Source organism: Anomaloglossus baeobatrachus, chromosome 5 (genome assembly GCF_048569485.1).
Source record: "Anomaloglossus baeobatrachus isolate aAnoBae1 chromosome 5, aAnoBae1.hap1, whole genome shotgun sequence".
Taxonomy (NCBI): Eukaryota; Metazoa; Chordata; class Amphibia; order Anura; family Aromobatidae; genus Anomaloglossus; species Anomaloglossus baeobatrachus.
Window position 1 is genome coordinate 135,094,498 of NC_134357.1, and position 16,693 is coordinate 135,111,190.

At 47.9% G+C, this 16,693-nt stretch overlaps 1 protein-coding gene across 1 annotated transcript in view; it reads right to left on the reverse strand.

The window, feature by feature from the left end:
- Window positions 1–16,693, reverse strand: part of ADAMTS14 (ADAM metallopeptidase with thrombospondin type 1 motif 14) — a 305,508-nt gene that overhangs the window by 143,106 nt on the left and 145,709 nt on the right. Inside the window, exon 7 of the mRNA XM_075347232.1 lies at window positions 12,434–12,539. Within this exon, the coding sequence (XP_075203347.1) occupies window positions 12,434–12,539 (106 nt within the window). The remainder of the gene's footprint in view (window positions 1–12,433; window positions 12,540–16,693) is intronic.

Below are 16,693 nucleotides of genomic sequence, written 5' to 3' on the forward strand. Positions count from 1 at the left end.
TACTATGCTGGCAGCAGAGCTCAATGCCATCAGGCGGTCAAAGCTTTACTTTGAAATGTATGGGAAATGTGAGTCACACCGCTATTACAGAGAATAGTAGTCAGGCAGGGTCAAAACATTAATTGAGGAACAGGAACAGAATGGGACGGCCAGGAAAGAATCAGAAAACAAGCAGAGTTGAAATGCGTATCGGCCAACAAGGTACATAAACAGCAAGCAGGAAAAGTAGTCAGGTAACAAGCACACAAAATCATAAAACTGAACTGGGGGTAAAATTAACCAGAGGTTCATAGCTATGTCTGGCAGTGGTCTGCAGACAGGATGGGCATAAAAAAGGGTGTGGTGTCTTCCCATTGGTTGTAGCTGAATGATGGTATTTCATCTGTGAGATACCCACCAGCTACATTCAGCCAGAGATTCTGCATCTGTCAAGGTAATGCAGCCCAGTGGGTGAGCATAACCTGCGTCCACCTGCGCCGCTGGCATCGACTACTCTCACATCATCAGCACTATTCATGAAAGGAACACGTTGTCACCTGGCAACCGGAGTACAAATTGACGGAGCGGACTACGTTGGTGACTTAACAGCCGTGTGCGGCAATGATGCAAACCTGGCTGCGGGCCATCCTCAGGGCAATGTGACACACGTGCCTTTTAGGGCTCACGTGTTGAACCGAATTCGCCAGCAATTTTTAAAACACCATCACGGCCTACATGGCCTTGTGCAGTGGGCACGCTCGCTATGTGCTCACTTCCATCGTGCGCACACAGCAGCTCAACAACTTTCATCACTCCGGAAGTCTTAGGGTCTGGCAGTTAAACGCCGTAAATGCGATGTTTCGACACGCAGGAATTGGAATCTGCACATGTTGCAGCGTGTGTGGCAGCACCGCAGAGCCCTGCTGAAATACGGTAAGACATATAGCCTGGGATAACTTGATCCAGAGGTGGTGCAGATCACGCTGCTGGAGTGGTGTCAGATCAAGGACCTATGCACCCTGCTACACAGTTTTGAAATGTCGACGAAGATGTTTAGCACTGGCAATGTCATTCTCAGCGTGACAATTCTGGTCATCTACATGATGGAGCACACTGTAATTATTATTCTGAGTCAGGTGTTGGGACAAGAGGAAGGGGAGGAAGTACAGGAGGAGTCATATGCGGAAGGGATAACAAGATCTACGAGGTCCAGATGGTCAGCGGCACCTATGCGGCATTCATGGTGAGGGAGAGGGATTAACAAGGGCGCATAGTATCAGCAAAAAGTGTTGATGAAAGTGCAGGAGCCCATGAAGAAATGGAGGACGAACTGGCGATGGGCATGGAAGACTCAGCAGATGAGTGAGAGCTTGCTCACATTTCGGTTGTGCGAGGTTGTGGGTAGAGGGCAGAGGAAGGATGCATGATTCTCACCTCTCTGCCACCAACACACCAAGGACTTGGTCCTCCTGGATGCACAAGACACATGAGCGCCTTCTTGCTGCACTACCTACATGACCCTCGGATTGTATGAATTTGAACTAATCCTGAATACTGGGTTGCCACACTGTTAGATCCCCGGTACAAGACAAAATTTGGCGAACTAATTCCTGCCATAGAAATATCCGCACGTATACAGGAGTATCTGCAGAATGTGGTACGCAATCTTAGATCTACTTGTCCACTAAACACCAGTGCTGCACAGAGTGAATCTCAACGCTTTGTCATGGATAGGAGGAAATGGTCTTTTACTTGTCCACATCGGAGGGACCGAGGGATGGCTGCTGTGCTGAGATGGCGTTGAGTACGGTGTCCCTGCACAGTTGCACTTTTGGTCATATCCCAAAATGAGTTGAAAAAGGACAGATGCTGTTGGAAAGGGGAACAGGTGTGTTGGAAAGGGGAAAAAAGTTTTGGTCCGTGGATTTGGTGGTTAAGCAACTGTAACATTTGCTGAAGAAACAACATCTGTTACAGTGGGACTGGCAGATTTGGATAAAGTGGTATATAATCTGTGACCGCTATATAACGAAAATTAATAAGAAAAGAAAGAGAAAGGTATATATCCCCATCAGCAGTCAGTGTCCACCGTGCTCCCAGTTGGAAAAGGAGAGGTTGGCAACTTGAAGGTTTGGTGGAGGATACAGAGCTGTGTGGCTATGAAACTAATAGTAGCCTGAACCGAGTTAGACGCCATTCGGATCTGGAGACTGTGAGCCCTGTTAGCGTCACAGGGTCCACATGCCCACCCAGCCCAGGAACTCCCTGTTAACAACACAGGGGCCATTGAGTACGCTGACCGTGTGCGTAGGGGCCACACCTGTGGACAGCAGGCGCATCAGCAGCAGCAGGCCTGTTAATGCCACTGGGCTGCACAAGCAGGACTGTTAGGACAGGAGCTGGTCTTAACCGTTCTGCGTTACCAACTGTGGTGGTGGCCTGCATCCACCACCCGATCCCTGCCTACCTCTGGCCTAAAGCCGCAATGGGTTCAACACATGGAGGTGTGCTCTTTCGGAGCATAATAGAAGACTGCGCACCTCCTTGTTGGCTCCAGCCCCTTTTATAACCTGGGTCCGCCCCAAACCAGGGTGAACCACAATGCACCTCCTGGAGACAAAAGTAGAGTGACACGTCATGAGTGGCATAACTAGCGTCCTATTTGGAAACGCAACTTCAATGATGACCTCATGGCTGCCATGACCCAAACACCTCACCAGTCATCGTCTGAGCATCAATAATGCGGTGACAAGTCATAGGTGTGGGCCTCTGCAAGCCATTTGGGAGGACACCTGATGCCCTGTGGTCTATATGGGACCCCCACATCAGGGCCAGGGCCAAAGAGTTCATTACCGGACCTAGTCTCTGATGCAGGAAGTGCCTGAGCATGCTCAGTAGCATGAAATACAGTCTCTGAAAAAAGACTATCAGCTTTAGCATGGTGTCTATGCCCAAAACAGGACTTAGACCCGGCACGGAATGCAAGCACCTGTGCAAAGAGGCTTTTCACACTTAGTGTGGGAGCATGCGCTGTATCCCGAAATGAAAACTTAGCGTCAGGAATGGCACAGTCAGGCTGAGCATACTCACTAGGCGAAACACTGTAATTATGCTGCAGCTGGGGTACATCGGCACACGCATGCGCACTAGCTGCCTCTCCACACTTAGACGTGGAGGGGAAATTTGTCTTGGAGATGCTGTCTATGAACAGAAGGAAAAGCTAAAGGAAGCCTGACTTTCTATCCCTCCGAATTATGAAATGCAGCAATGAATTCCATGAGTTTGCTATAACATTAGCGTAGCAAAATGTGCATGAGGGTGTGATGTAGAGGTGCTAGAAATAGCTTGTCACCAGTGGGGCACTAATGGAATACAACAGCCAGTTCTATGATGCCACAAAATGGCAGTATTTTGTGCTATCATTATAGCTTATTAAAAACAGAGCACGAGGTTGTCATGCAGAGGTGCTGCACATAGATTTGCAGTAGTGTGAATTGACAAAAGTACAATAGCCACGTTTAGGATACAACTAGGTACAGTGAGTGTTTGCTAGTAAAATTGCTTAGTTTAAAAAAGTTGTAGTGTGCAATGCAGGCAGACGTGCTATGCAAATGTCTTTGCACTAGTGGGACTATAGCAAAGTCCAATAGCCACGTATAGGATGCCACTAGGTACACTGAGTGTGTGCTAGTATAATGGCTTCGTTATAATTAGTTGGAGTGTGCAACGCAGGCAGATGCGCTCTGCAAATGTCTTGGCACTAGTGGGACTATAGCAAAGTCCAATAGCCACGTATAGGATGCCACTAGGTACACTGTGTGTTTGCTAGTATAATGGATGAGTTTAAAAAAGATAGAGTGTGCAATGCAGGCAGACGTGCTGCAAATAACGTTCCAATACTGTGAATTGACAAAAGTACAATAGCCACGTTTAGGATACAACTAGGTACAGTGAGTGTTTGCTAGTATAATGGCTTCGTTATAATTAGTTGGAGTGTGCAACGCAGGCAGATGCGCTCTGCAAATGTCTTGGCACTAGTGGGACTATAGCAAAGTCCAATAGCCACGTATAGGATGTCACTAGGTACACTGACTGTTTGGTAGTATAATGGCTGAGTTTAAAAAAGTTAGAGTGTGCAATGCAGGCAGACGTGCTGCAAATAACGTTCCAATACTGTGAATTGACAAAAGTACAATAGCCACGTTTAGGATGCCACTAGGTACACTGACTGTTTGCTAGTATAATGGCTGAGTTTAAAAAACTTGGAGTGTGCAATGCAGGCAGATGTGCTCTGCAAATGTCTTGGCACTAGTGGGACTATAGCAAAGTCCAATAGCCACGTATAGGATGCCACTAGGTACACTGAGTGTGTGCTAGTATAATGGCTTCGTTATAATTAGTTGGAGTGTGCAACGCAGGCAGATGCGCTCTGCAAATGTCTTGGCACTAGTGGGACTATAGCAAAGTCCAATAGCCACGTATAGGATGCCACTAGGTACACTGAGTGTTTGCTAGTATAATGGCTTCGTTATAATTAGTTGGAGTGTGCAACGCAGGCAGATGCGCTCTGCAAATGTCTTGGCCCTAGTGGGACTATAGCAAAGTCCAATAGCCACGTATAGGATGCCACTAGGTACAGTGAGTGTTTGCTAGTATAATGGCTTAGTTATAATGAGTTGGAGTGTGCAACGCAGGCAGATGCGCTCTGCAAATGTCTTGGCACTAGTGGGACTATAGCAAAGTCCAATAGCCACGTATAGGATGCCACTAGGTACACTGAGTGTTTGCTAGTATAATGGCTTAGTTATAATGAGTTGGAGTGTGCAACGCAGGCAGATGCGCTCTGCAAATGTCTTGGCACTAGTGGGACTATAGCAAAGTCCAATAGCCACGTATAGGATGCCACTAGGTACACTGAGTGTTTGCTAGTATAATGGCTTCGTTATAATTTGTTGGAGTGTGCAACGCAGGCAGATGCGCTCTGCAAATGTCTTGGCACTAGTGGGACTATAGCAAAGTCCAATAGCCACGTATAGGATGCCACTAGGTACACTGAGTGTTTGCTAGTATAATGGCTTCGTTATAATTAGTTGGAGTGTGCAACGCAGGCAGATGCGCTCTGCAAATGTCTTGGCACTAGTGGGACTATAGCAAAGTCCAATAGCCACGTATAGGATGCCACTAGGTACACTGAGTGTTTGCTAGTATAATGGCTTCGTTATAATTTGTTGGAGTGTGCAACGCAGGCAGATGCGCTCTGCAAATGTCTTGGCACTAGTGGGACTATAGCAAAGTCCAATAGCCACGTATAGGATGCCACTAGGTACACTGAGTGTTTGCCAGTATAATGGCTTCGTTATAATTTGTTGGAGTGTGCAACGCAGGCAGATGCGCTCTGCAAATGTCTTGGCCCTAGTGGGACTATAGCAAAGTCCAATAGCCACGTATAAGATGCCACTAGGTACACTGTGTGTTTGCTAGTATAATGGCTGAGTTTAAAAAACTTGGAGTGTGCAATGCAGGCAGATGTGCTCTGCTAATGTCTTTGCACTAGTGGGACTATAGCAAAGTCCAATAGCCACGTATAGGATGCCACTAGGTACACTGAGTGTGTGCTAGTATAATGGCTTAGTTATAATTCGTTGGAGTGTGCAACGCAGGCAGACGTGCTGCAAATGTCTTGGCACTAGTGGGACTATAGCAAAGTCCAATAGCCACGTATAGGATGCCACTAGGTACACTGAGTGTTTGCTAGTATAATGGCTTCGTTATAATTTGTTGGAGTGTGCAACGCAGGCAGATGCGCTCTGCAAATGTCTTGGCCCTAGTGGGACTATAGCAAAGTCCAATAGCCACGTATAGGATGCCACTAGGTACACTGAGTGTTTGCTAGTATAATGGCTGAGTTTAAAAAACTTGGAGTGTGCAATGCAGGCAGATGTGCTCTGCTAATGTCTTTGCACTAGTGGGACTATAGCAAAGTCCAATAGCCACGTATAGGATGCCACTAGGTACACTGAGTGTTTGCTAGTAAAATTGCTTAGTTTAAAAAACTTGGAGTGTGCAATGCAGGCAGATGTGCTCTGCAAATGTCTTTGCACTAGTGGGACTATAGCAAAGTCCAATAGCCACAGATAGGATGCCACTAGGTACACTGAGTGTTTGCTAGTATAATGGCTTACTTAGAATGAGTTGGAGTGTGCAGAGGACAAGAGGGTACAGTGGCAGGATTGTGGTGCTCTGGGTAGAGGAATGGAAGCCTGCCTTTCTATTCCCTCCTAATGGTGAAATGCAGGGAGGAAATCCCTGACCTGGGCTACACAGACGCTGTTGCTGTTTGCAGGACCTGTCACCTATGGCTCTCTGACCCTGCCGGTACGAGCCCTTAAAAGGACTGCTAGAATGTGCTCTCCCTAAGCTGTCTAACGCTGTGTATGCAGCGCATACAGCTGTATCGGCGATAGGACAAAGGACGGAACTGCGACAGTGATGTCTGACACCAAAGACGCAGAAGGCAGATAATGGCGATCGTGAAGAAAATGTCCGGTTTTATAATGCAGGGACATGTGACATGCAGATCCTATCACACATGCCGTTGCTTCTCTGCCTCAAAGTCCACTTAGGTGTGTGTGTGTCTGTGATTGGCTGACATGCTGGCCAGCCCCACAAGACGCGCGCGCTTAGGGAAGGAAGACAAGAAAAAAAAAAAAAAAAATGGCGATCGCCATTATAGAAACAGCAGTGATCTGAAGGCGCTGTTCACGCACACTATACACTGAAATGTGATAATAGTTTGATTCACAGAGTGACTTACACTATTACAGCAGAAACCAAGCTAAGATTTAGCTGTTTTTTGGCTGCTAGAACCGTTCTCGAACGTTTCTAGAACTATCGAGCTTTTGCAAAAAGCTCGAGTTCTAGTTCGATCTAGAACATGCCCCAAAATCACTCGAGCCTAGAACTGGAGAACCACGAACCACGAACCGCGCTCAACTCTAACCTGCACCAGCGTAAGGCCAGATTTAGTAAGCAGAGAACATAACACTACTAAGCTGCCAGAGAGGGCAAAACTACAGCAATATAAGACAACTGGAACAAAAATCTTAATACTATGTGACACCAGCGTGATCAAAGCTAAAGAGAACTGGACAAGAGTGGAGGCACAGATACTAATGAGTGCTCTTATGGCATCAAACGTACTGACAACTACAAATTCAGACGGATCACAAATGAATCGAGATTTAAAATAAATAATACAAAAATTAAATTTGATTTCATGCAAAAAAAAATCACAGATACTTATTTAGGACACATGTTCTTTAGCTCAGAGAGTTGGGTGGGACAATGGAGTTTTTTTGTGAAGGACACAAGGCATTCCTGACCTCTCTCCTAATCTTCTGTGGTTATGACTGATATAATGTTTAAGCCAATGTGTAGGTAAAACAGACTGTGGTTTATAGAAAGAAAAAACAAAGCTGACGACAAATGTGCTTACCAAACGTTTAAACATTTCAATTCCCAGATCCCTAACTATAATCTCCAGGTGGGCCGAGTAGTCTTCATATGCAGTCATTACGTGCTCTTTGATCTCAGGATATACAGATAAAACAGATAACCTCATAGTTTTATAAATGGCCCACCAACTAACCACTGTTTGGATAAATTACCTTACGTTATACAATCTCATATTCACAAAAGGTAAATTGTCTATAGTTGTTATGTATTGCCCATTTTTGCTATTTTTTTAGAGTACAAATAGCTTTTTCTCATATTAGAATGTTTGGATCAAAACGTCTTGATTTTACTCCTAAAGGAAAGAAATTATCAGGAAATTACTCACTTATCAAATCAGCTTTGTTTGTTGAATGTATTTTTTTTTTACATTTTTTTATACATAATAAAATACTTCCTGTTGTTTCAGGAAAAAATACATGTACATAGCCACATCGTTGAGGCTTCGACCCAAGCGTTTGTGTTGAGCATGTCCAAAGGAAATTGGGATGGAAAGGGGGGGGGCAGTGATAACCTGTTACATTGCCTATCGTAAATGGTGGATCTTGCCTTATTAACAGTACATAGGCATGTTATCTATCACTATAATCATGCCTCTGTTGGTAAGAAAACCCCTGTAAACTGCTCCTGAAAGGGCAGGATGTGAGAGTCTAAAAAAGCCCCAGTGGCCAGTGTGGAAGTTGCAAGGTCACTAATTTTAGTATATATATATATATATATATATATATATATATATATATATACATACACACACATAGCGGGGAAAAAATTAAGAGACCACTTTTGCACAGTTTCATAAAAATCAGCTTCTCTACATGGGTGACAGCCATTCCATTCCAATGTCAGTTGAATTCCAACCAGAGTACACCTCATTCTACTTAATGTGCTTCTGATTAGGTGATCACCTGAACCAAATCTTATTTAATGAAGGAAAGTATAAAAAAACACTGATGTGGTTGTCGCGGGCGGAGGAGGGGACGCTGCGCTCTCCCACTGCTCGGGTCCAGCCGCTGCTGCTGCGGCTGCCGCTGCTGCTCGGTGGTGGCTCGAGCGGTGGGCCGGATCCCGGGGACTCGAGCGGCGTTCCTTGCCCGTGAGTGAAAAGGGGATTTGATTGTGGGGATTTATTGTCCGTGACGCCACCCACAGTTTTGGTGATAATGGTGACACCACCGCTGCTCTGGACGGGGATCCCGGGAACGGTGACAGGGAGCAGCTTGGTTGTTATTTCTCCCCTCCATGGGTAGGGGGTTGGTTGTCCCGGGGCCCGGTGATGGGGTAGGGATGGATGGCAGGCGGGTTACGGGGCCTGGTGAGGTGCAGGGTCGCAGGGGCAGCGCTGTGCCGCACGGCACGGTGGTACCCACTCAGCCCAATGATGAAGACACAGTTCTCGGTAAAACACTCGGCTGGATGGACGGGTCCCACAGACGGCTGTGGTGTTGTTTCTCCCGGCAGGTTGATGGCGACTGCCTTTCCCTGCACCTAAGTACGGTTGATGGTTCCGATGGGTTCCCACCGGTAACCCGCTCCCCAGCTTGGATATGGGCTAGAGGAGCCCCTCTTTGCCCGCAGGCGCTGGCCCTGAGAAACGGTTGCCTTGGCGGTGGCGGTGTCTCCCTCTGTTGGTTGGACTGTTGCCTTCTGTCGGGACTTGACTGTTTGGAAACCCAGGAGGTCCCCTTCACTAATGGATTAGGCAATTTCACGGCAACTCCTAGCCTTGCCGGGGTCCGAAAAGCCCCTGCCAGATGGTGCTGGCTTCTCTTTGTGTACCGGTCCGGTACCGCCGGGCCACCGCCCGTCCACGGTCCTTACGGTAACTCCGATAGGCCACTCCTGCAGACGGTCACCACCGTCTGCCAACCTTGCTGATCTGTCCGGGCCACACACCCGGACCAACTTCAGGCTGCTCAACTACTACTTCCTTCTGCTCACTTTCACTACCAAACTCAATCTGCCTCTGCATTCAAGCTCTGCCTGAGCTAAACTGACTACAGTTTCCTGCCTCCAGGACTGTGAACTCCTCGGTGGGCTGGACCAACCACCTGGCCCACCCCCTGGTGTGGACATCAGCCCCTGGAGGAAGGCAACAAGGGTTTTGTGTTTGACTTCGGTGTGCCTGCTGGGAGTGTGGGGTGTGTTGATGTTGTGCTCTGTGGCCCCTGGCTTGTCCAGGGCACCACATGGTCTTCACACTCCTCTTGCAATAGGACAAGCTGGATGGCAAAGCAAGAGCTAGTGATATCCCAAAAGTAATAGGAATGAAAAAATAACTTTTAACCAGGAGTTGAAAAGAAAAGTCTTGAGTGAGGAAAAGAAGGGCTCAATTCTGGCTTTACTAGCAGAGGGATGCAGTGAGCGTCATGTTGCCTCCATCCTTAAAATTTCTAAGATGGCAATCCATTACAATGGGGTCAAGCAGCAGACATTGGGGACAACAAAGCTACAGACCGGCAGAGGGCGAAAGTGACTCTCCACTGACTGGGATGACCGTCATCTGATTTGAATGTCACTCAGCAACTGTAGGATGACATCAAGTGACCTACAAAAGGAATTGCAAATGGCAGCTGGGGTGAAGTGCACGGCAAGAACAGTTCGTAACAGGCTCCTAGAGGCAGAGCTTAAGTCATGTAAAGCTAGTAAAAAGTCTTTCATCTATGAGAAGCAAAGGAGAGCCAGGTTAAAGTTTGCCAAAGACCATAAGGATTGGACCATAGAGGACTGGAGTAAGGTAATCTTCTCTGATGAGTCTAATTTTCAGTTTTGACCAACACCTGGTCATCTAAGGGTTAGACGGAGACATGCAGAAGCGTACAAGCCACAGTGTCTTGCACCCACTGTGACATTTGGTGGAGGATCAGTGATGATCTGGAGATGCTTCAGCAAGGCTGGAATTGGGCAGATTAAACTTTGGGAAGGATGTATGAATCAAGCCGCATACAAGGTTATCCTGGAAAAACAGTTGCTTCCTTCTGCTTAGGCAATGTTCCCAAACTCTAAAGCCTGCTTTACACGGTACGATCTATCGTGCAATTTCACAAGCGATCGTACCCGCCCCGTTTTTGTGCATCACGGGCAATTAGTTGCCCATGGCGCACAAAGTCGTTAACCCCCGTCACACGCACTTACCTGCTGTGCGACATCGCTGTGGGCGGCGAACATCCTCTTCCTGAAGGGGGAGGGACGTTTGACATCACAGTGACGTCACACAGCGGCCGGCCAATAGAAGCGGAGTGGCGGAGATGAGCCGGACATAAACATCCTGCCCACCACCTTCCTTCCGCATAGCCGGCGGGTGCCGTGGGACGGAGGTAAGCTGCTGTTCATCGTTCCCGGGGTGTCACATGGAGCTGCGTGTGCTATCCCGGGAACGATGAGCAACCGGTGCCATGTTAATTAAACGAGATTATGAAACCGAGCGACAAGAACACGACTCACGATTTGTGAGCGATATTGCGTCGCTCGCAGGTGTTACACAGCCCGACATCGCAAGCGATGCTGGATGTGTGCCACAAAAACCGTGACCCCGACGATCTATCGCACGATAGATCGTCTCGTGTAAAGCCCCCTTTTGGACTGCTTTTTCCAGGAGGATAATGTGCCATGCCACACAGCTCGGTCAATCAATGTGTGGATGAAGGACCACCACATCAAAACTCTGTCATGGTCAGCCCAATCTGCAGACCTAAACCCAATTGAAAACTTCTGGAATGTAATCAAGAAGAAGAAGGATAGTCACAAGCCATCAAACAAAGAAGAACTGCTTACATTTTTGCACCAAGAGTGGCATAGGCGCACCCAAAAGCAGCATGAAAGACTGGTGAAAAGCATGCCAAGACACATGAAAGCTGTGATTAAAAATCATGGTTATTCCACAGAATATTGATTTCTGAACTCATCCTGAGTTAAAATAGATAGCTATTGTTGTTTCTAAATGATTATGAACTTGTTTTCTTTGCATTATTTGAGGTCCGAAAGCAATGCATTTTTTTGTTATTTTGACCATTTCTCATTTTGAGAAAATAAATATAAAATATATTACTTGGAAATTAGGAGATATGTTGTCAGTAGTTTATAGAATAAAAGAACAATTTACATTTTACTCAAAAATATAACTCTAATGAGAAAAATCTGAAAAACTGAAATTGTGCAGTGTTCTCTTAATTTTTGTATATATATATATATATATATATATATATATATATATATATATATATATATATATATATAGTGAAGTTCTTACTCCCCAATGCAAAACTTTAAAGGGACCAACCAGTTTCGGACAGGCTACCGGAGGAACTACTAATAATACCAGTCCTGACTGCGGTTACCCGCATTGAACTCCGGAGCTCTCACCTGAGCTCCGGAGTTCAGCCTGGCCTGTCCGCAGCTGTGACATGAACTGAACCACAATCGCTGTGGAATCATTTGGCGCTCGCGGTTCAGTCCTGCAAACCCTGAGTTCAGTCCAGGCTGCACTCCAGAGCTCAGGTGAGAGCTCCGGACTTCAATGTAGCTAACCGCAGCCAGGACTGGTATTACTGGCTGTTCCTCCAGTAGCCAGTCCGATTCTGGACCCAACTATCAAGCATCAGTTATGGTAGTGTATTTATCTCAAATCGGACACGAGAACCTTTTAGGCCCCTTCATTCTTTTATTTTTGGGTGTGCCTACAGTTCCTACACCTTCCATTCTTAAGCTCTTTTATTCTGCTTAGGTACAGGTTGATTGGACATTTGTTACAATATTGAATTGAGATATAGCAGCAAAGTTTGGTGTTGTGGAAGTAAATAGTTCACCAATATATAAAATTACAATCTGTATACACTTTTGTTGATATGCTCTTGCTGTAGGCATATATGGCATTTTACTGCTCTTTATTATTTGATAGAGAATGCATTTTAGAAATTCCTCCCATAGATTGAAATAATGTACTTACACATGGCCTGTTTCATGGGCGACCACAAATGCAGACGAAAACCCATCTTCGTGATTCAGGGTGCAGCTGCGCAGTGGGTGGCACATCCCTGTCACTGGAGCATAACCTGTTGGGCATGAAATGGATTTGATTTGTTAAAGTAGGATTTTCCAGATATACCTATTAATCTTTTTCTATGTGGCAGACATAAATTGCACTTAATAATTTTTTTCTATTAAAACACAGCTCATTCACTGTTACTAATACACAACAATATGCTTAAAATATAGTACATGGCTTGTTTGAAAAATGCCAGCATATAAAAACTGCAACAAGGATATCTTTCTATGGATCTACCAGCACTTGGATAGCTGTAAAATACATTCTGATTTGAACCCCACATGCAAAATTATGGGGAGTTATATAATTCAGTATCTCAGGAAGGAAGACTTCCAAACAAGTCATTTAAGGGGTACTACCACTACTATAATCATGTAAGAAAACACTTAAATGGCGACGGTTATTTCAATGACCTCCCAATAGACTCATCTGATGGCCAATACAATGTCAAACAGAATAGCAAAGTACTTTATCAAAAATGACCTTTTCAGCCCAAGAAAATCATTACAAACTGCTGATTGCCTGCTAGTCACAAGCGTGTCATGGTCTGATGTGTTCTCGAAGGGATCTGGGATCAGAGGAACACAGTATATTGTGGATCGCAGATACGCTTTAGTGCCTGCTCGTTATTTACCTTGAGTTTCAGTGTATTTAATTCCACCCAGTACTGAAGGGGTTAAAGTTTTTTTTTATCATGCAGTGATCTAACAGGTAGTTGAAACCTCAACTGCAGCCACTCCCTTCTGCTATAAATATCTGCTCCTCACTCCTCCCTATGTCGGCTATAGCTATCCACTTGGAAGGAACCAATATCTGGAAGAAGATGAAGTGTCGCTTCAATTGCAGCTGAGAAGTTCCTGGTGGAGTTTTATTTGTTGTGTCTTTCTCCCCTGTTTGTCTTTCCTCCTTATGTTGTCTTATGTCAGTAGCACGATTAGCGTCTCACTGGTCTGCACTAATCAGGGAAAACTTCAGGGCCAGTGAGGGCCTAGGCACATGATCGGCGTACGTTGGAAAGACCCATCTATGGATGTTAAGGAGTGCAAGGATCAGCCTCAGGTGAACGTTAGAATGTAACACCGCTCCCTTCTCACTAGCGTCAGGATCCACTATTGTATCATGTTTCCGGTGTAGCTTGTGTGTTGCGGCGCTTGCACGGGAGTCCTCATATACCTTGCAGGACCCCGGTAGTCACTACGTGACCCTACTGTTTCCTTTCTTCCGAATTTGATGTTCACTGCAATTTATCAAGTATAATCTGTACACAGCAGACTGATTATAACAAATGGTTGTGAAAGTCTATGTCTCTCTGCTCTTGCTCTCCAGACTTGCAAACAACATAATAATAGAGATGTGGGATTTCAGTTAAGAACAGACAAACCACTGGACATTGGCAGGGGCAATATATTTACTGAAAAATGTGTATGGGAAGTTACTGAGCATGAGAATCCAGGAAGTTCCTGGACATATTAAACCAGTATACACATTAAAACCAGTTTGGGCATTATTTTATAGCGGTTGTAGTGTTTCATTACTCCAGAGGATCAGAGAGACAAAAAAAACAAATCAAGCTTTTTCTCACCCTCCCAGGGTCCAGTGCTGGCACAACGTCTGTCCTTCAGTCTTTGTTGATTGGCTACAGTGGTGACGTCACTGTTGAGCTCAGTGATTGTCTCCAGCGCCGTCATCTTTACCTCACCGCTGCAGCTAATCAACAAAGAATGCAACGGAATGAGAGGCAGCGCTGACCCCCGGAAGAGTGTGTACAAACTTTTTTTTTGGAGCTCGTAAAGTAGTAATGTTTGAAATGGAAAAACCCGTTTAAGTGGCAGAGCTGTTTTCTAATCTATGTCTAGATGATCCACTCCAATATTTTTGTATTGAGATAACTCTATATGACCACATAGGTCCCTATTCATCACTGCAGTATTATGGAGTAATATTCTCCTTTTTAATGACTTCAGTAATTGCATCTTATTCTCTATGTTTTGTGCCCGCTTCTGCGCTGCCTCCCCGCATCAGCACCTGCACCTAGCCCCTACCCACCAACATACATCCATCCACCCCCCCCAACCGGGGCCCCGGGACCAACCGCCTCTACCCACGGAGGGGCCAACACCTCAGCTGCTCCCCGCCATCGCTCCCGGGAACCCCCGTCCTCAGCAGCGGTAGTGCCCACCATCACCACAACCCCGTGGGTGGCGTCACAACCGACATCCCACCTCCAAACCTTCCCCCTTTTCACTCGTGGGCGAGGAGGCGCTGCTCGAGCCCCGGGTCCGGCCCCATGCTCGAGCCACCGAGGAGCAGAAGCACCGGACCCGAGCGCCAAAGATTCCCCAGGCGAGCGGCGTTCCCAAAACCCCTCCGCCCACGACAACTTGGCGTCACGAACAGGACCCTACCCATCTACTTACTAGTAGAAGTGCACCTTGCAGTCCCTGCCGGCGGTGTCCAGCCAAAAAATTTGAAATTCCGCCATCTCGGGCGCGAAAAGTTCCCGCTCGAGCCGTCTTCCCCGAGCAGGGAAGGCGCGAAAGTGAAGCCCCGCCCGCTGAAGAAGGAGGTGCCGGAGAGAACCAAGGGGGGGCTGGTGGAGGCCTGCCTTATGTAACCGAAGGGATAAAGGGCAGGGATGCCAGGACTCTGCCATTCATCTGGTTCCTGGAAAGCACTTGCACAAGATGTCTATTCCATTAGGCACCCTCGAGATCACCGAGCCCACGCCTGGAACAGCGGCGTGGGTGGAAGCCCGGACAGCGCAAATGTGCTGCCGCCTGCAGGCCCAAGTCCAGTTTCTAATGGAGCGATGGGCGGCCGAAATGGAGGAGGTGGCGGCGGCTGCGCGGAAACGCGAGGTGGAGACAGTGCTGGAGGAGCGGGTAAGCGACCCACGGCCCTGTGTTCCAAAGGGACCGGTCGCTGTAGCTGAGGGGCCCGGTCTGCGTCCGTTCACCCTGCTGCCTCCCCAGCCATCCGTATTGGTTGTCGCTGCCCTGCCAATCAGCTCGCTGCCCCCACCGCCGGCAGCGGAATCCAACACGCCCGCCCCAGAGGACAGGCCTGTAGGCGCCGCCCACGGACGGCCCTACGAACAACCCGCACCGATCCCGTTACCGTGGAAGGTTTCCCGGGAGGAGTCCGTCCGTGAGGTGAAGCCGTCAGTCCCAGAAGTGACCATGCCTAAGTAAGTCCCGACTCCGGCATTCCGCCCGGCCGCGGAAGTAGTGGAGGCCGCCAGCAAAAAGGTCCAGCACGTGAGGCTTGCTGTCCCTGCAACCCACGCCTCGGCTGAGGCAGCGCCGGGCCGCCGCTGTAAAGCAGCATCCCAGGCCGCGTCACTGCAAGACTTCCCAGCAGTGGTGCCGGTCGTAGCCGCTACGGGGGAGATCCGGCGGGGCCCGACCCGTGTGCAAAAGGGGTACGAGGGTGCTCCATTTTGGGATAGGCAGCCGAGCCAGCTGGGCTTGCCAGGGAGCAGCAGAGAGCCGAAGTGTTGGCCGTACAATACGGGAAAAGGACAACCTGCGGATCGCCACCTACCGGGTGCGGGGCCCGATGTACGAGGGCCAGGTCAGGCGATTCTACCCCCAGCGAGGGTACGGATTCATCTATGAGCCGGGCCTGGAGGCCGAAATCTTTGTGGCTCGCAGGGACGTGAATTCCCATCTCCCGACAGGCCACCCCAGCCGTGACCTGCAACTGGGTGATCTGGTAACATACACCCAACAATGCGGGGAGAGGGGCTGGTTTGCCCTTGATGTGAGGGAAAGAGCAAGCCGCAGTGCCCCTAGGCCACTCCAGCCCCCTCCCCCACCGTTCCGTCCGGATGTGGAGATCGAGGAGTATGAGGAAGGTGACCTAAAGTGAAGGCAGCGAACCCCCGTTGTAAGAAGAACCATTGTCCCCATTGGGACCATCAGCATGTTTTGTTCCCTGTTTGCCACGTTACCTCCCTGAAACAGCTCACATGAGAAACTACTCATGAACATGGCCGAGAACTCGCAGGCCACCGACGAACTAGTGGGTTGTAAATAATTGTGGGCAGGAGTCCCGTTGACCGCCTCCGGAGAGGCAGGTTGGAGGAGGGACCCGCAGTGGAGCAGGCTGGGGTCCGGTCGCCACCGGGACCGGTGACCATCCTCCGGGGTCAGGGGTCCC